We start from the raw sequence: 20004 nt of genomic DNA, 5'->3' as shown, positions 1-20004 counted from the left end.
AACCCCCTCTTGTGTCATGTCGGCCTTCATAGACGCTCGCTAAGACCACTTTTCCTACATTCTGTTAAGGCTACACGGGGGATTTTTGTCTTAGTGCCAGGTGACTCAGAGATAGGGCGAGCAGCTTACGATTGGAAGGTTGCGAGTTCAATTTCTGGTTTGGGGTTGAGTCGGCCCATCAACCCTCTGGGGTCTTCAAAATGAGGACTACTATGCGGTGTTAGGGTTAGGTGTGACGCTCGACACCCACCTCCCATTGTGCTGTGCCGGCCTTGATAGGTGTGCGCTAACAGCACTTGCTCCCAAACACTGTTAAGGCTACAAGGGTAACTTTGTCCTTGCCTTGTTGTGCAGCTTGACCGCAGCAGAGGTGTCACCGGTGATTGAGCCACTCCTGACGAATCTCCTGAAGGCCATGACCATGCCCTCGTCTACGGAGAACGAGTACCTCATGAAGGGTGACTGACAATCCTATCGTGCTCTGTGCATTCGGCACCCCGCGCTAGTCCGGTATTCTGCATAAATACATCACAAGTACACCGTTAACAAAACATGTACTCTACAGTATCAGAACATATACGATTTGTAAAAAAAAAACTATTTGGATTCTCAGGCATGTTACCGCTTATCACAGTCAATGCACTGTTGGATGAGGTTCTCCCTATGCCGTGCAGCTCATGCGGGTTATTAGACCATATTTCACCGCGCTGTTCAGTGTGGGTTGGTGAAGGCAGGGGGAGCATAGGTGTAGGAACATAGATGTATGGCACAGCAATATAATTTGCTGCGCTGCCCTCTGCTGCCCACCACGTAAACCTCAGATCCATCCAAGCACTATCCAGACTCAACCCAAACTTAACTTTTCCGATTTGGTTGTACCACTTAAAAAAAACAGCAAAACATACCTGAGCAAAGTGCTTGTGTTCAAGTTTAAATTTAATATGATCATTGCTTTACAGGAAGTGTTCTGTCTGGCCATATTCCCTATTAATCACATTTTAAATGCAATATACAAGCTCCTCTCACGAGTGTCATGCATAATGTTATTTTGGATTGATTACAAGATTATAATTTTCCATAGTTTTGGCTGCTCATTAATATCATTGGTAAGTCATGTTTATGCAATTTCCATTTTAAGTCTATGCAGCCCTTATAAAGCTCCCCTTTCCATGTCACATGCTCGCCGTTCTGCCAGGTCGCCATTGAAAAATAGTTGTGCCTGACACTGGTGTTGACGATTGTGTTGTGCCTGACGCAGCCCTGATGAGGAGTTTCTCACTGCTCCAAGAGGCTGTCATCCCCTACGTCCCGACGTTAACCATGCAGCTCGCTCAGAAGCTGCATGCTGTCAGCAAGGTATCCCAGCACTCTGCCTTCATTCACATGGCACATAAGATCACCAAGTGTCCACCGCCTACACTAGATGTGACATTGGAATTCAATTTTGAGGCCCTACCTTTAAGATGTATTAACAATATTCGGATAAAATGTTTGTTATAACTTTCATTGTGTATGCAATAAATGTAATCGCTTAAATAATTGTGGATATTAATCAGAATATTTTAACACAAAGTATCATTGGTAGTTTTATTTGACCATACTTCACCATGTTTGTGAGTGTGCGTTGGTGAAGGCAGGGAACTCAAGAGATAGAAGCATAGATGTACGTTACAACAAAGTATTTTTCTGCACTGCCCACCACGTAGCCCCACATAATAAAGCCTCGCATTCTGGCTTTTATTTCATTCAGCTGGCAGGGCCCCATTGAGCTCAGCAGTTCTTCTACAAGGACCACCATAGCCCAAGTCCATCGACAGTGGCAACAGTTAAAGGATATTGCAGTTACATAGAGTTGCATCGAGATCCGTACAGTTAGATCGAGACCCATACGCCCGCAGCCCGGGACCGGTCGGCAGTTTCGGCACTTACAGGACATTTTCTGCAAAAAGTGACAACCTGTGTTTGTGTATGGTGGTCACCCATCCAAGCACAGTCAGGGCTCAACCATGCTCAGCTCTCCCGACATGTAACGAGGTCTAGCGCATGTTCTGCATGGCTTGGTCACATGGGATCCCCCACTCCATGAACGCTGCCATGCGTCGTCTTGCCCGCAGAACCCCAGCAAGCCGCATTTCAACCACTACCTGTTTGAGGCGCTGTGCCTGTGCGTGCGCATCACGTGCCGCGCCACGCCCGCGGCCGTGTCCGGCTTCGAGGACGCGCTCTTCCCCGTCTTCACGGACATCCTGCAGAACGACGTGCAGGGTGTGTGCATGACATAATCCTACACACACAGACGAAGATCCCCTGTATAGCCTTAACAGACTGTTGGGGCAAGTGCCACTAAGTGATGGTGACGTCACCACAGGGCTTCAAACAGTAAATTGCTCAAATGAAGATCTGTGTGCTTCTTACAACCTACCAGTGAAACCTTGCCACTACAGTTCACACTTATTCGTGTGTCACTGATTATTTAAATACAGGGAACAATATGTTTGAAACATGGAGGAGAGTGGTGGCACGGTAATTTATACACTACTCTATCAATATCATTGGGCGTGGTGTTGGCCTCCAACTCCCTCGTGTGCCGTGCCAGCCTTCATAGGTGCTCACTAACAGAACTTGCCCCAACAGTCTGTCAAGGCTATATGGGGATCTTTGTCTTCTTTGTATTCATGCATACGGATGCACATGCGTGTTGTTGTGGTCTGTGCGTGTTGGCTCGTCCATTAATGTGGCCATTTGCTTTGTTGATGCGTGTGTGTCTCTTTCTGTGCATGCAGAGTTCATTCCATACGTGTTCCAGGTGATGTCGCTGCTGTTGGAGATGCGTGGGGCCGAGGTGCCCCCAAGCTACATGGAGCTGTTCCCGCACCTGCTGCAGCCGACGCTGTGGGAGCGCGTGGGCAACGTGCCGCCGCTCGTCCGGCTCCTGCAAGCGCTGTTAGAGAAGGCGTCGGTCACCATCGCCTCCAGCAATGCCGACAAGATTGTGAGGGGACCTGTTTGTTTAGTGTGTGTGTTTATCGGTGGGATGTTAACTCCCTCGCCTGGTATGAAGGAGGTTGTGGGTTTGATCCCGACCCTGACGCCTGCTGTATATTTTGAGTTTGCATGTTTCTCTCCCCGTGGTCATGTGGAGTTTTTTCCCAGTCCTCTGGTTTTTCCCTGCCACATTTAGAAACGTGCGTTTAGAGTATTTGGCTGCTATAAATTTCCACAAGCCACTTCATTGAGTTATCATTTGTGGCTAAGTCGCTTCTGAAAAAGAGCTATAGAGCTCAGTGATCCTTTCCTGGTAAAATAAAAATAGTAATAGTATTGGGGGGAGTGATGGTGCTGTGACCAACCGAGTTCAATTCCTGCTCACGGCTAACATCTGTGGCGAATGTTTGGACCGGTCCTGGGCCTCGCCAAGTTCAATTCGGCTTTAAATGAATACCCAGTGCGGTGTGTAAGCATTAGCAATGGAAGGGATGAGAACAGCTGGGCGTGGTGCTTTGTCACACCGCTTCCTCGTGTGTCATGCCAGCCTTCATCGGTGCTTGCAGCACTTTCCCCAACAGCTTGTGTATGCAACACGGCAGATATGTAGTAGTGTGTTCTATGGTTCTTTGGGTAAAATCACATAGATAGAAAAAATAATAACAAGCGGTGTGTTGCGATCGAAACGTCGTGATATTTGTATTATTTTTATTCACTTTATTTTTCTTATTTTATTGTTATAATTTTTTCTATCTACGTGACTTTACCGAAAGAACCATAGAATATGAATTCCTGCAGTCACGAAAGTTTTAAGTCAAAATGTGTGTGTGTGTGTTTCATTGCCTGACGAAACCACCTGGAATGCATCCAATCTCATCAGATATCAGAAACTAAAGCAGGGGGTTGAGCCTGGATAGTGCCTGGATGGGTGACCACTCTGACATCAGGTTGCCGTAGAAAATGCTGGGCTGTGCTATGTAGTGGCCAGCAGAGGGGAATGTAGACATGCCTTCGTGTATACACTCCCGGACTAGTATGGTTAAGTATGGTCAAATGTCCTCCGCATCCCGCACGGCACGGTGAGAGCCTCGTCCAACAGTACAGTAAAACCTTGGATTGCGAGTAACTTGGTCTGCGAGTGTTTTGCAAGACGAGCAAATTTTTGAAATAAATATTTATTTGATAAATGAGCGAGGTCTTGCAGTACGAGTAGTACGTGTATACACTTTGTCTGCCGAGCGTCACGTGATCACAACCGATATACGAGTGCTTTGATATACGAGTACTTTGGATTACAAACACGTTTCCGGAACGAATTGTACTGTATATGAAAATGGCTGTTGATGCACACGTTTGATTAAATTCAACTCGTGTTGCAGTCATAATAAACAATGCCCTGGCTATGTCCTATAGGTAGCATTGTGCTCAGACACATTCAGTTGGATTTCACATTGCCATGTTGACCACACGACTCCATCCAAATCCATTGTATTGCAAGTCTATGCTCCTGCTTCTAATGATGACACCTGGTTATGCGTCTCTTACAGCCAGGGCTACTGGGAGTGTTTCAGAAGTTGATCGCGTCGAAGAACAATGACCACCAAGGCTTCTATCTCCTCAACAGCATCATCGAACACATGCCATCGTACGATATTCTCATGCACACAGTCACTCGCACACTCACACATGCGCATATGCATGCAAAATTACATACGAAGGGGGATTTATTTATTTTGGTGGGGGCAAACTGCGTTCAGGACACATCTGGATGATTTTAAAGTTCAGCTTACTTTAATAAACTTGGTTGTGTAAACGTTCTGTACGCGGATTGCAAGATGTCCGAATGGCAGTCATGGTCATGTGCCATTCCATATCCAGAGTTGGCTACTTTTGTTAATCATTTTAATCAGTTTTTTTATGATATAAAGCTGTCCATGTTATTCAGCTTATTACCGTATTCTCATTACAAGACGCACTTGTTTTTTTTTCTATTATTTAAAAGCAAAAGTTGGGCGAAGAGTCTTATAAATCCGGTACCTGACTTGACAACTGGCACGCGGAGATGCAAGTTTTAATTGCGCTCAGTGGTCCAATCTGCTAAACAGGTTTTAGCAAGTGACTGGAGGGAACATTTTTGACTGGTACTGCATACAAACTCATATTGTTTATATGTTTTTATTTACGTGTGGAGACAGAACAGACTTCTCTTTGAATCTGCTTTTATCGATTCTGCAACACGTTTGAGACTTGCGGCGTCTTACATATGGAGCTATATGCCGCTAGTCACAAAACTATTGTAGTACCAGTAAAAGCACATAGTACTATTAAACAGACACATTCTCATAACCTCTATCTTGTAATTGTTCATTTGCCCAGGTGATATTTATCTATATTAGGGTGCCATCCATTTTGCATATCGTTAACCCATACTCAACTGCTGGGATTATCGTTCTAATCTGTTGCTCCGTAATCCCCTCTTTATCTGCGTTTATGCCTCTGTACTTACTATGACTATGTATACACTGCAATAAATTTTTCAACAATGTTGAGCAACCGGTTAAATATTTAGTAGTGGCTTTTAAAATCGCAGTGCTTTAGTTTTAACCGGAAAATGACAAACAAACACAAGGCATGACCTTGAAAATCACGAACTTGAATTTTGAGTACCACCCTAACCCATACCTATATATATGTATTTTTTTTCAAGATAATCCAAAATTTGGAGTGCGCCTCACTTTCTGATGTTTCTTTTAATCTGGAGACTAATGGTGTACTAACTACTAATTTGTGTCCGTTGCTGTGTGCCATATGTGGGGTGCGGTTTGCAGGGAGGTGATTAACCAGTTCAAAAAGCAGATCTTCATCCTGCTCTTCCAGCGGTTGCAGAGCTCAAAGACGACCAAATACGTGAAGGGTGCGTCGGTCCGCTTGAACCTATCATCATGAGTATGAAACTCTTTTGGGTGACAAAAAAACACCAAGGGAACTGCAGTGTTACTTTTCCTGGCTTTCATGCAGTAAACAAAGATGTTACTTGTGTTGTGTGTCGATTAGGCACGTAACGATTCACTCCCCTTGCAATTCTCAGTTCAGGGGTTTGCTATTGCATTTTAAAATGTAGATGTATGTTAATTATTGTAATAAATGTAGCACCTCCAGTGGTTGCAGGGAACACATAAACTAATAACATACAGCATATACAAAACGTACACGCAAAAACTCGATGTGTAGTATCGTGAGGGTGTGAATCAATTTGATTCATAATCTGATCCGTGGTCACATGGCTGGGGGTGATGATTACTCTTTGTGCATTCCACAGGTTTCCTGGTCTTCATCAACCTCTTCTGTATAAAGTACGGGCCCATAGCGCTGCAGGAGCTGGTGGACAGCATCCAGCCCAAGTAAGGCAGCTTAGTGGCCATGTATTGGGGTAACATAGCACTGCTTGAGTCGGGGGGCGGGGTGGGGCAGCTCCTTAAGTTTACACGATAAGCATAGGTGATCCCTGGGTGGCTCGGCACAATAAAATAATTATTGTCATCGGTGAACGTCAGAGGTGGCTGAATGACTTTGGATGTCAGAGCGCTGAGTGGGACCGGATTTTCATTTGTAGAATTGATGGTCTCAACAATGACTGCACGTACAGAAAGCCAGAGATAGCAATCTCATAAATATATTGGTTTCACTGTAATGGGACAAACATGGCCCTCGTTGCAGAATGGGTGGGAAAGTGCTGACCTCTATTGTGAAGGGATCTCAGAGGTAGTTGGTGATATCGGCTTCCGTGGGCCCAGCACAAAGGGTTGCAATGGCTGTGCGTGAGATCCAAACAGATTCTCCGTGTCTCAAGCTGTGACGCCCAATAGCACGATCGGGATTAAATTGGTGAAGATTACAAATCGCCTAATTTTATTCCATTACTTTCAGTGATCCCAATTGTGTGTCCCCCGCACGTCTCCCTCCCCCACCACCTCCACCGCCCATTAGAATGTTCGGCATGGTTGTGGAGAAGCTGATCATTCCGGAAGTGCAGAAGGTGTCGGGCATCGTGGAGAAGAAGATTTGTGCGGTCGGCATCACCAAGCAGCTCACCGAGTGCCCGGCCATGATGGACACGGAGTACACGAAGCTGTGGTGGGTGTGCACTCAGCGATGCTCACGTCTGACTGTTCTCACACTCGCACGACTGACCTCAATAACTCCTGCTCAGGTCCTGGCCCAAGACTTGCCTCCTCTTGACAGCCCACTCCTCCCTTCTAATGTCTCCTGTGCAGTCCGTATAATCCACTGCTTCTCTCGTAATTAATCTCTGATCGTACGCCACCCTCCGTCATATTTTGATGCACCTCCATTACTTGTGTGCCACCGATCTTGTACAAATGCTTTTTTTCTGTTACCCGAAATGTGACATTAACATATAAGCTTATTGTAATTTATGTACATATATGAATGAATTGATGCACAATTACATGCCTATCATTTTCCTTAAGAGTTAAACCCTTTTGTCAATCCACTGCTGGATGAGATCCTCCCATGCAAGTCCTGGAAGTTATTTGATGATCCAGTAAAATCTTGGATTGCGAGCATAATTCGTTCCGGAAACGTGTTTGTAATCCAAAGCACTCGTATATCAAAGCACTCGTATATCAGTTGTGATCACGTGACGCTCGGCAGACAAAGGGTATACACGTACTACTAGTATTGCAAGACCTCGCTCGTTTATCAAATTAATTTTATTTAAAAAATGTTGCTCGTCTTGCAAAACACTCACAGACCAAATTAGTCGCAATCCATGGTTTTACTGTACTTCACTACCCTGGTCAGAGTTGGGGAAGGTGGAAAACGTGAGGTGGGAGCATTGAAGTAAATACAAGAATGGATGTTGCTGCACTGCACTCTCCTGCCCACCACATGGCCTCATTCTTCCGTGAACTTGTTCAATGCTCGCCCACCCAAGGCTGTACCCTATGTAGCTTCTCAGTTCTGAGAATATCGCATATGGAGTGGAGTGGTTTGTTCAGAGACTAGTCAATAATGATGGGGATGATAATGTATCAACAAGTGTGTTACTTTGAACGTGACGCGTTGCTTTGCACAGGCATTTCCGATGACACGGAACCCACCCTGTGTTTTGCCTGTATCTTCTCGTGCGTGCACATCACTCTATTAAAGGGCCCCATTGCTGCAATCCCTCATCGGGCTCTTCGAGCTTCCAGAAGACGACTCGGTGGCCGACGACGAACACTTTGTGGAGGTGGAGGACACGCCGGGCTACCAGGCCGCCTTCTCGCAGCTCGCCTTCGCCGGCCGCAAGGAGCATGACCCGCTTGGGGCCTCAGTACCCAACGCCAAGATCCACCTTGCGCAGAGCCTCGGCAAGCTGAGCACCGCACGGCCCGGTCGGGTGAGACCCTCACACCCACGCACTTTTTGTTGTTGTTGCTTTTATTGTAACAAAACACGAGTCCCGATACAGCACGCCACATGGCTCGCATAACCAGGTGTCAACTGTCAGAGGACAGTCCCTATGCAACTGGACCACATAAAGGAGGGGGGAGGTAAAAGGTGGGTAGGGGAGCCCCTACACCCACGTACTTTTAACCTTGCCCAAGGGGACCGGGCAAGGTGGAAATAGATATCCCGACCAGGGCTCTCACTACGGTGCCCCCAAAAACGATCGTGTCGTTAAATTGGTCAAGGGACATGGATGGATGGGATGGACTGTTTCTGAGTGAGTGCATGCGCTGTGGGTATTTGTTGTCCTTTCCCGCACCTCCGATTAGCACGGTTGGCTACGTACGGCACGAAACAAGTTCTACATACATACGTTGGAGCAGTAGTGCGCTGATTAGCGCATAGCACCATTAACTCGCAGCCCTGGTTCAATTTCCGCTCACAGCAAACGTCGGTGATGAATATTTGAACTGGTCCGGGGCCTTCCCCTAGCTCGACTCATCCTTAAATGAATATCTGGTGCGGTGTCTAAACATCGCCGAGCGTGGTGTTGGCCACCAACTCCCTCGTGTGCCGTCACGGCCTTCATAGGTTCTCGCTTAACAGCATTTGTCCACAACAAGCTACGTAGGGGATCTTTGTGTCCATTGGGTGTTTTTTTTGCGTGTGCGCATTAATTACATACGAGTATATGTGTGTGTGTGCACGAGTGCAGGTCTCTTCCATGATCAGCACGGACGTGAACGTCGACGCGGCACGCTACCTGCAGGGATACCTGCAAGCGGCCAACGTGACGCTTGTGTGAGGACGTTGCTCAAGAGCCTTTTGCGCCCCCCCCCCCTCTCCTTACCCAACCGGCCGGCGTGCTTTATGCGCACGCAACCGTAGTAACACGCGTAGCCCATGACCGCGAAACTGCATGCACACCGCACGCACGCGCGTGTTGCAGCGCACTTTCACCCACGTCACACACACCAGTTACCAACTTGCACACACCTGTTCCCGTACGATACCACACGCATCCATAGGAACGTGCAAACACACCCCACACTCGCGACACTGCACTTACACGCGTTTTTCCCTGCCTCTTAATTTATGTCCTGTGAGTCTACAGTGCATCCAAACTGACAGTAACTTTGCTCGTCTTTCTATTAGGCAGTGCCGCTTTGTGTGATGTACCTGTAATCATAGGCCAGGATACTTTGTTGATACTGTATGTGAGATGACGTGCTTGGTTTTTTCAATGCTTCTTGAAATTATTTTGAAGTAAACGTGTCCATGGTATGTCACTGCGTGTGACTGCATATTGTCAGCCTCCCTTTAAGACCGTGGAATAATTTGTGAAATCTTGATTCTCTCTGTGGAGGGATGGTCCCTATTCGGGCTTCACCATGCTCATTCGCGCGTTTTACGCACCGTGTGCTGGTTATCTTATTGGAAGATCCTCACTTGTCGAGGGTCAGTGACTCCGCGCTATGGCAAACATCTTTGTAGGGAAGTTAAACGTACATACACAAGCGTATTCGACATCTTCACCCCATTTTACATCTTTTTCGTCATATACGTTGTTTTCCATGTCCGTATATTTGTTTTGTCTGGAGTTGTCTGTGCACCCTGTAACCCTACGTAATTGAGTCAGCTGTAGGTCCATCATGGGGCTATTTTCTAATGCTTATGTGCAAACTTTATGGCGGCTGAGTAGGTCCACCGTGCAGCTGCTAAGAATTCAAGCTGGTGTGCATACTTTAGAGCAATATTTATCGGACCTCTCCTCCCAACGTTCAAACTATGCGTTTAGTTGTCCTTCCCCTGCACCTCGATTTAGCACTGTTGGCTACGTACAGTGTGAAAGAAGTTAATACAACAACCAATGTTAACTGTCAGCAGGTGTCAGATGTTGCAAGAAATACTCAGTGTACGCTTGATGTTTGTCCAAAGGCTGACACGGCAAGTCGGAACGAGGTCCCGATGTAATCGTAGGGTGAAGTTTAGAACCACGGCTGCAGAAGCTAGAGCTCCTTAGCTTCGTACCCTATATCCGCTTGCTTTTCAGAGGCCTTCGCAGTGACCGTGGCTTCATTGGGTTTAACTGAGCTGCGTGTTACGAGTCCCGCTCCTAGTCAACAATTATATAGTACCCGTTTAGCTTTGACAGTAGCACAATGTATCTTGCTTCTTTAAAATAGCTATAGTTTCAGTAAACAGGCCAGCATTTGGGTGATGCTCTTAAATGTAAGGGTTGCCTCGAATTTATTTGAGATAGGGACTAAAAACCCACGAGCCTTAAAGTGAGATTGGTGCACTTGCCCTCACGGGCCAGTGGTTAAAAATGTCAGTCCTTGAACCCTTGGTCACCGTCCAGATGTCTCGTGCAAACGAATGGCCTTGATCACGAGCTAAACCATGCATCGCTGTAAGAATGCATTTTCCCTTGAAGCGTGTTCAGAAGGGAATATGCCCTGGCCGTCTGATCACTGTCATGATACTATTCCACTTTTCACATTTATCTACTCTGAAATTTATGGCAGGTCCAACACATGTGTGTGAGCTGTAAACGCAGTATGTACAACCACAGGGTTGACATTCATTTTTCCCAGGCTCTCCTATAAATGCTACACTATAACCTTATATTCGATTTCATGCAAAATAGTCTTCCTGGGCCAACGGAGCCACAAATCGAAAATCTTCATACAGCCGAAAGCGACGAGCGGCTCGGCCGGTTCGCTCACATTGATTGGCTGCAGAGATTTGAGTTAAGGAATCTGGGAGAGCCCCGAGGGGTACTCATGTCTGGCTTCACTGTCAGGGGCCACGCGTGTTCCCCGGCTGCTCCCACTTTTCCCGATTCTTCTTGCTACAAATAGAGTAAATATTGAGACGTGAAATAGCTACACAAATAGCCAAATAGCTATGACTCGTCGAGCCGAGCTGCACCTTAAGCTGGGATTCGCGTGTGACTCACGAGCTATGGTTTGGCCACCCCTGACGTTTACAATACGTTACATACAGAATGGCAACCCAGTGGTAATTACTCCCATTATATACGAGTTGGGCCAGTCTTGGTTGAGATTTGTAGCCATATTAAGTCGTCTTCTTGGTTCTTTCGGTAAAGTCACGTAGAATGGAAATAATAAAATAATAAAAATAAAACAATTCTCACGACGTTTCGGCCACAACGCAAGCAGCCGTCCTCAGGTGAAGAATAGGTCTGTCTTCTCGACAGACCTATTCTTCACCTGAGGACGGCTGCTTGCGTTGTGGCAGACCTTATCGACAGACCTATTCTTCACCGGAGGACGGCTGCTTGCGTTGTGGCCGAAACGTGAGAATTATTTTATTATGTTTTATTTGTATTTTATTATTTCCATTCTACGTGACTTTACCGAAAGAACCAAGAAGATGAATCCCTGCAGTCACGAAAGCTTTAAATCGAAAAATATTAAGTCGTGTTTACATTTACCTGCATAATTTTGGTTGTACGTATATAATTTCAAATTCGAATACTGTACCTACACCTAGGGATTGCATGCATGTTCACTAAAACTGAATAAAGTGCATTTCGAGCTGTGGATACAATTCAAAAGTTGACACTTGGGCTTATTGGCAAGGCTTTTAAGTAGCGTTGTACAGTGCAAAGTGGTAGGGTGGTGCAGTGGCGAGTCTTACACGAACTGGTCCTGCCCGCTTCCCTTCGTTAACCCTGCATTGTCCAGTGCAAATGAAGCATGATCCAACAATGGCCTCTTTCACCAACACGGCGTGGATAGGTCTTCGTCCTGGAGTAGAATCACAAAGGGGTGTACGTTAACTTCTATTAACCCGATACATATACAGAGTTTCCATTTTCCTACCAAATCATGAGCATTCATGTAAATTGCCGCTATTTCGAAACTAGTCCAGCACTCAATTTATCTGGATAAGCACATATGCATAATTCACGAAGGTTTATCCATTCAAAACCAAGTCTCGTCAATTGTGCTTTTCGATTCCAAATTGAGCGGACTAGTAGCCACGTGTTGCATTGAACTCCGTGGTTTGCGGTAGTTTTGGTAGTATGGGGGGGAGGGCGTCCCAGTCAAGACTACTGGGTCCACACGCCCATCGGGCCACACACATGGGCGTGCGCGAGTCGCTTGAATATATCGATCGAACTGCGGTTGGACATTCTCCTTTGACTGCCAGTCCGTTGGGCTCGACCCAATGGCCATCTTCCTTTTCGAACAGCGTGTCCTGCCCCCTCTCCGCATCCCCCCCCACCACCAACTTTTCTCAATTAAATATTTAACATCCCTTATTTGTCTACTCTCCCAGCTTAAAATAAAAAGGCAAACCATGAGAATAGGAATCATGTCTGCATGAACCACAATACTTGTGGTCAGAATGCAAACCAAAAACATACACTCATAATAAATGCATTGTCTTTGAAACTGATTGGTCCACACCAGACACAGCTTTCTTTTGAGCCCAGTCTCAAAACGGTGTTAGACCAGAGGACGCCAATCAGTTTCAAAGACGATGCATTTGTCGGACATATGTTGTTTCATAGTTACAAATTCGACGCAGTGTTAAAAGAAGTAATCATAAATGAGGTATTGACAGTTACTTCCAACCATTATCCGCTCATACTTTCTAGTGTCCATTGGGTTTTTTTTTTAAATAAAGCGAAGAGTGGTCAAGGCGATGGTGGTTTGAACTTTTCATGAGCGCGGTCTTCATGAAGCCCCCCGGCGTCATCGCGGTGTTGCAGTGCGTTTGAAGTTGTCCAAATCTCACGACGCCACCGTCGATTGGGTTCATCTTTCACCACGTCCAACCGAGTGAAACGCTTTTGACCAACGAACACCGCACTCACGGCTTGTAGATTACCCAATTCGCAAACCTAATTTTTTTTTTTTACACAGCACACGTGCTCGAGGAATATATATATTTGGCGGTGTGGAGCAACTTCCATGACGGTGGATTGAATATTGTTGTGGATTTTACCAGTGGTGGATATCGGCACTAAGTGATATGCAAAGCCCATTGAGTTTTTTTTTGTCTTCTTAGTTACGTTAATGTAACTGCATATGGTTTAATAAAATGTTGTTCTTGTCGGTGTGAGCTCACCGGCCCCTTCTTTTCGACTCGAGTGTGATCTATCTGATTCCGCAACAACAACTAAAAAGCCTCATGAAAGTCTTTGTTTAGCCAGGTAATGGGGGAGTCTCAGTTGCAGGAGTGGTCCGCGATTAAAGGGTGCAGGCAGCGCTCCGTCGCATTAAATTTAATATCGCATTTAGATCATTGTAATATTTCGACGTGCCATGAAATGGGCCCATTGTCCAAAACGTCGCCTATTATAGTGCATATTAAGGCAGCGTTATTGATGGATGTGAGTTTGTTCAATATAGACGCATACGATGACATTTACACTTAATTTGGGGAGTGGAGTATTTCGTTATCGCGCTGCTTTATTCATCAATAGACCCGAGTTAGATTCCCGGCCAAGGCTACCAGGAGTGGCTATCGATGTCTGAACCGGTCCTCTTTTCCCTCTTATCTCGGCCCCTTCATCAACAAGCACTGCCTAGCGTGGTTAGGGGCCGTCCATAAATGACGTCACGCACCTAGGGGGGGGGGTTGAGAAATGTGACGTCACATAATGCGCAATTTTCAATAAATTTAGACAACACGTTCTACTTAATTAAATAGACTTTTTAATAAATGTTTTCTCCTACAACATCAGAGTGCAGCGCCACATTAAATACGCACTACAATGGCAATAGTTTAAAGCGATTTGAAGCATTTTTATTTTGGGGGGGCAGAGCTTTGTGACGTAATATTTGAGGGGGGGCGGTCTGACTTTTTGTGACGTCGTGTGACGAAGGGGGGGGGTCAAAAAGCGTCCAAAATCACGTGACGTCACTTATGGACGGCCCCTTAAGTATCGTCAAACACGACCGAGACGGCGTGGCAATAAGGAATTTATCTAGCAGCGCATTGACAAAACTGCTGAGCGGCAATACAAGTCGAGCAAACACGATCCAAATTATAGATTTGAAGTTTTCGTGACTGAAAGGATCCATACTCTTTGGTTCTTTCGGTAAAGTCACGTAGGTGAAAAAATAAAAAAGTTATTTTTTATTTAAAAAAAAAAGTGTTTTATTTTATTTTCACCTACCTGACTACCGAAAGAACCAAAGAGTACTATCCAAATTATTTGGCGACGTTGCCTGCTTTGTCCAGCGGTGCCTCAGCACAATACGAAAAAAACTCAACTGGCCTTAAAATGGGAAGAAAAAAAATACAGGTGACTTTTCGGGTAATGATTTGACGCTTCGTACATAGACAAAGACCCCCGTATAGCCTTAACTAACTAGGGGCAAGTGCTGCTTGCGAGCACCTGTGAAGGCCGGAACGGTACACGAGGGGATGGATGGGTGTCCAGCACCACGCCCGACCGCCTTTGTCTCCCCAGTGGCGATGTTTACGCACCGCACCAGGTACTCGTTTTGAGGCCGAGTCGACCTCGGGGAGGCCCAGCACCGGTTCAGATAATCGGTGTTGGCCGTGATCGGGAATCGAACTCGGGTGGCCGGGTTCGTAGCGCGGTGCGCTAACCGCTACGCCACCGCTCCCCACTACATATGTAATGCGGGCGAAAGCGACCTTCCGGATGTGACGTCACGAGGAGGCGGAGCCAGGTGACGTGGGTGAAAGGTAGGGGGTCCTTAAGCGCGTAAACCGGAAGGAGAAGGCAGTCGGGGTGTGAATGGAAAGGTGTGGGGCCACGCGGGCGTACGAGCCGAGGGGGCACCGTCAGAAGCGGGAGCCAACCCTGGGAACAGTAGGGAGCTACTGGGAGGTGTAAAGCTGCAGACAGAGATAGGCAGTAAGGCTGTGTGTGAGGGGCAGCGAGGTGGCTGCCAAGAGTCGCAGGAGCAACGAGAAGGCGAGACAGCACGAGGCTGTCAGAGCTGCAGCAGGAACAGCCAAGGGAGCTGTGTGAGAGTACAGCAGCGGAGCTGCTGTGGGGCTGCAAGAGCGACAAGAACAGCAGCGGGGCTGCTGATGTGGACTGGAGTGACATCGGAACCAGCACAGAGAGAATAAGAGAGACAGCCGTGTGGGAACGCAGTACGGACCGAATAAAGGACACTGAGCCAGAGATCGTGGTCAAGTCTTTTATTACACTGGGGTCAGAAGTGAAACGGCATGTCTAAGCAAGTAAGGAAGAAAATTCCCCCGGCGCCAGCATCGGCTTCTTCGTCCGACGACGACGAATTCCCTCCGACCACGGATTCTGCTGGGGTGGTGGAGGAGAGCCCTGCTGAGGCGAGCACGGGGACGGGCGTGGAAGATGTCGGCGCGATGGCGGGTCCGTCAACAACATCGGACGCTGACCAAAGATGGCAACAGGTGGCAGAACAACTGAAGACACTCAAGGACGTCCTGGCGCATCTATGTCACCTCGTTACGCCAAGGACGACGATGGAACGAGAAGGTGCTCCACGGGCCGCCACGTTGCCTGCCCTGCCGCCGCCATTGGCCATGCGGCAAGAAGACGCCATCTTGCGCGCTCCGCGGCGCCAAACCGCCATCTTGGCCACGCCGCGGGCCGACGCCATTTTGAATTTGCCTCCAGAACAACCATCATTGGAAGACGGCGTAAAGAGGAGTCGGAGTCGCCACCTTACTACAGTTAAGGAATTCTCTATCGGGGGCGATTGGAGCGCTTTCGCCTGCCGATTTTTGGCGGCGGTTCGTTCAGCAAGATGGACCGATGCGGAGGCCTTGGAAGTGTTGCCGACTCTACTGGACGACGAATCTGTTCGATTTTTCCGTTCCATAACGGCCGATAAGAAGAAGACTTTATGTGGAGTTTTTGAGGAAATGGCCGACGCCTATGAGCCACCTGACGACGCGCATCGGCGATTCGCTCAACGACAACGAGCACCCGAAGAATCGCCCGTGGCGTTCAGGGGTGCGGTGTTGGAGCTGGCCATGGCAGCATATCCTGACACGCCACAGGATCTGCTCGAGCCTCTCATATTGGGGAAAATGCTGGAGCTGTCTCGGGATCTGGGGATCCCCATGCCTGTGTGTGGGCATGAGAAGCTCACGTCCCGGGCGGCAGCAAAGTGTCTGGATGCGCAGTTTAATCTCCGTCGCTGGAAGCAAGTGGCGGCATGGACGGGTGGGCCCGTCAAGGAAGGAGGCGCGATGGGGTGGGACCCCACAAGGGCGATCTATGTGCCGGATGAGCGGGGTCCACAGGAGCTGACGGCTGCCTCCTCTCCATGGCCGGGGCCGCGCGCTACGCCATCGGGACGGGGCCGCCGGGATGCAAGACCTGCGCTTCGGCGCAACGAGGCCGATTGCTTCCGCTGCGGCCGTAGGGGCCATTACGCCAAAGATTGCTGGGCCCGCTTCCCGGGTCCGCCGCAGCAGGAGCCCACAACACCGGACAAGCCGACCAAGGAACCTCCGAAACAGGCATGTCGGCACGCACCAGACACTCGGCAAGGCTTTACACCTCACCCACCACCTTTGTTGCGCGATCCTATTGTTGTTGTTAAAGAAAGGCCATCGACGGGGCCTTGTCATTCAGTTACGCAGTGGCGCAAATTGGCACGGAGAGTTGTCGCGGCCGCTACGGGTTCGTCCACTGTACCGGGGTCCATACAAGGTGTGGACATGCGCATTTTGGTCGACTCGGGAGCGTCTGCGACTATTATATCGGATGTCATTTTCCATCTGTTGGGCATTCCGCCGGGGGCTGTGCGTCCGGTTTATGGGTCTTGCGTCGCTGCGAACGGGGGTAGTATGGGTATCGTGGGCCAGGTGGATGCTAAGATATCTATAGGGGATGTGTCGGCTTCGGGCGTTGTGTTAATATCGAGATCTTTGGCGGTTCCTTGCTTACTAGGCACGGATTTCTTGGCTAAGATGCCCATTTTGATTAAAATCAATGAGAATTGTATTGAATTGCCGGGGGGCCGTCGAATCTCGTTTCTGCCGTCGCCCTGGGGGCGACCTGCTTCGGCCGTACAGGTGCAGGCGCTGTCCGTCGCATCTGTGGACATCCCACCTGGTTCACAGATGCTTATACCCTTGCGGTATCGGAAGCCCCTGCCCAATCGGCTAGGAGCACAAGGGGTCTTGTTGTCACCATCCGCCACGATAACAACGGGATTGGCGTTAGTTGGGGCACAGACCATCGTCCGGCCGGATCAATTACCGGTTTTACAGGTGCTTAATGCGGGGGTGGAAAACATCCGTGTTCCGGCCGGTACGGTTGTGGCACATGCCACTACGGCGTTTGCGACGCACGATTGTCCGCATCGCCGGGGAGTGGTCGCTGGTGTTTCCGAGCCAAGGGGTTCGGATAATCGTTGGATCGCTACCTTATGTGACGAAAATTCTTCCCTGTCCGTGGGGCAACGTGATGCGCTGCGTAAATTGTTGCTGATGTATTCGGATGTGTTCAGCTCCGACGATTTGGATTTGGGACGCACATCGTTGCTTTCCCATCACATTGAGACGGGCGACGCTGCCCCTATTCGGTTAAATTCGCATCGGATGAGTCCAGCGGAGCGAGAACACGTTCGGGGGGCGGTGGAAGACATGTTGGCTGCGGACATTATATCGCCATCGAACAGCCCATGGGGCGCTCCTGTGGTCTTGGTTAAGAAAAAGGATGGCAACTTGCGATTTTGTGTCGATTTCCGGAAATTGAATAAGATATCGGTGGCAGATGCGTACCCCCTGCCGCGTATGGACGACTCCCTTGACGCATTGTCGGGGGCTAAGTTCTTTTCCACACTGGACCTCTCTTCGGGATTTTGGCAGCTTCCCCTTGACGAGTCCTCACGGGAGAAAACCGCATTCCGTACGCCGCAGGGGTTATTTCAATTCAACTGCCTCCCGATGGGATTGAATGCGGCCCCTGCTACATTTCAAAGATTGATGGAGCTCGTTTTGACGGGGTTGCAGTGGGAGACGTGTCTTATATATTTGGACGATATTATTGTGTTCAGCCGCACATTTGAGGAACATTTAACGCGGCTGGAGACAGTGTTCACGAGGATGCGCTCTGCCAATTTGAAATTCAAACCAAAGAAATGCCACCTACTGCAACGGTCCGTCCGTTATTTGGGGCACATTGTGAGTGCAGAGGGGGTGTCCACGGACCCGGAAAAGACGGCGTGTGTCCGGGATTGGCCGACTCCGGCCTCTGTAGGGGATGTTCGGCGGTTTTTGGGATTTGCCTCGTATTACCGAAGATTTGTGCCGGGGTTTGCGACGATTGCGAGGCCCTTGCATCTCCTTACGGGTAAAGGACGGAAATTTGTTTGGGGAGAGCCGGAAGAGGGGGCCTTTCGGAGTCTGCGTGATCTATTGGCTACGGCCCCGACATTGGATTATCCCGATTTTGATCGCCCTTTCATTCTTGATACGGACGCGAGTGACACAGGTATTGGGGCGGTATTATCACAGTCTAAAGGGGGCGTAGAGCGCGTCGTGGCGTATGGTAGCCGAGTCTTGTCGCCTGCGGAAACACGCTACTGTGTCACTCGTAGAGAACTTTTGGCGGTTGTTTTTTTCCTACGGCAATTTCGACCGTACCTTTACGGTCGTTCTTTTATTGTGCGTACGGATCATGCGGCCTTGCAATATGCACTTAAAATGGACCAGCCATCGGGACAGTGGGCACGTTGGTTGGACACGCTGCAGGAATTTTCCTTCCAAATTCAACATCGGAAGGGAGTGCGCCATACGAACGCTGACGCACTTTCTAGATTACCAGGGCGCGCCCCTTGTAAATGTGCGTCGGGGACGCATAGGTGTTCGCCGATTCTGAACCCCCCTCAGCCGCTTACGTTGGCCGTCGGGAAGTCGGATACTCCGATGGAACCGGGACCGACTGATGGGGTTTTGAATCTGCCGCGGTCTGTCTGGATTCGGGAACAGATGATGGACGAGTCGTTGTTGTCCATGCGGAAGCGGTCTATGAGGGACAATGGAAGTCCGAGTTCGGCTGTGGGGCCGCGAACCGCTCTCCGAGATGGTCTGCTTATGTGGCAGGAAAGGTTCCAGGAAAGCTGGCGTGTGGTGGTACCAACGTCCTTGCGATTTGAGTTGATTAGAACTCTCCATTGTGACACACTATTGCATTTAGGGGTGCAGAAGACCTTGTTGACGTTACAACGTCATTATTTTTGGCACGGCATGGCGACAGATGTCGTAGGGCACGTGCGCGCGTGCCCTGAATGCGCCCGGCGTAAGCCGCCTAAACATCCTTACGTGCCGCCTCTCCAGTCGATTCAGGTGTCTCGAGTCAATGAATTGGTGGCACTGGACATATTGGGACCCTTCCCACCATCGGCGAGGGGAAATAAATATTTGCTGGTAGGGGTTGAGTATCTCTCCCGTTGGCCGATGGCCTGGCCGTTGCCCGATCAGTCGGCCGCGGCCATCACCGACGCCTTTTTGTTTGGGTACATTATGGACAAGGGGGCGCCGGAGAGACTCCTCACGGACCAGGGCCGAAATTTCTCTTCTAAATTATTGGCTGAAGTGTGC

At 48.7% G+C, this 20004-nt stretch overlaps 1 protein-coding gene across 2 annotated transcripts in view; it reads left to right on the top strand.

The window, feature by feature from the left end:
• Nucleotides 1-11629, top strand: part of CSE1L (chromosome segregation 1 like) — a 35218-nt gene extending 23589 nt beyond the window's left edge. For both annotated transcript variants that reach the window (XM_078867015.1, XM_078867016.1), the window contains exons 16-25: nucleotides 355-458; nucleotides 1259-1356; nucleotides 2115-2265; nucleotides 2784-2992; nucleotides 4533-4630; nucleotides 5814-5899; nucleotides 6305-6386; nucleotides 6973-7119; nucleotides 8158-8389; nucleotides 9155-11629. In XM_078867015.1, the coding sequence (XP_078723141.1) occupies nucleotides 355-458; nucleotides 1259-1356; nucleotides 2115-2265; nucleotides 2784-2992; nucleotides 4533-4630; nucleotides 5814-5899; nucleotides 6305-6386; nucleotides 6973-7119; nucleotides 8158-8389; nucleotides 9155-9244 (1297 nt within the window). In that variant the 3' untranslated portion in view covers nucleotides 9245-11629. The remainder of the gene's footprint in view (nucleotides 1-354; nucleotides 459-1258; nucleotides 1357-2114; nucleotides 2266-2783; nucleotides 2993-4532; nucleotides 4631-5813; nucleotides 5900-6304; nucleotides 6387-6972; nucleotides 7120-8157; nucleotides 8390-9154) is intronic.
• The last annotated feature ends 8375 nt before the right edge of the window (nucleotides 11630-20004 follow it).

This window comes from Lampetra fluviatilis, chromosome 23 (assembly GCF_964198595.1).
Source record: "Lampetra fluviatilis chromosome 23, kcLamFluv1.1, whole genome shotgun sequence".
In the NCBI taxonomy this organism is placed as follows: Eukaryota; Metazoa; Chordata; class Hyperoartia; order Petromyzontiformes; family Petromyzontidae; genus Lampetra; species Lampetra fluviatilis.
Note: the sequence above shows the minus strand (reverse complement) of the source record. Positions and strands in the feature narration are given on the sequence as shown.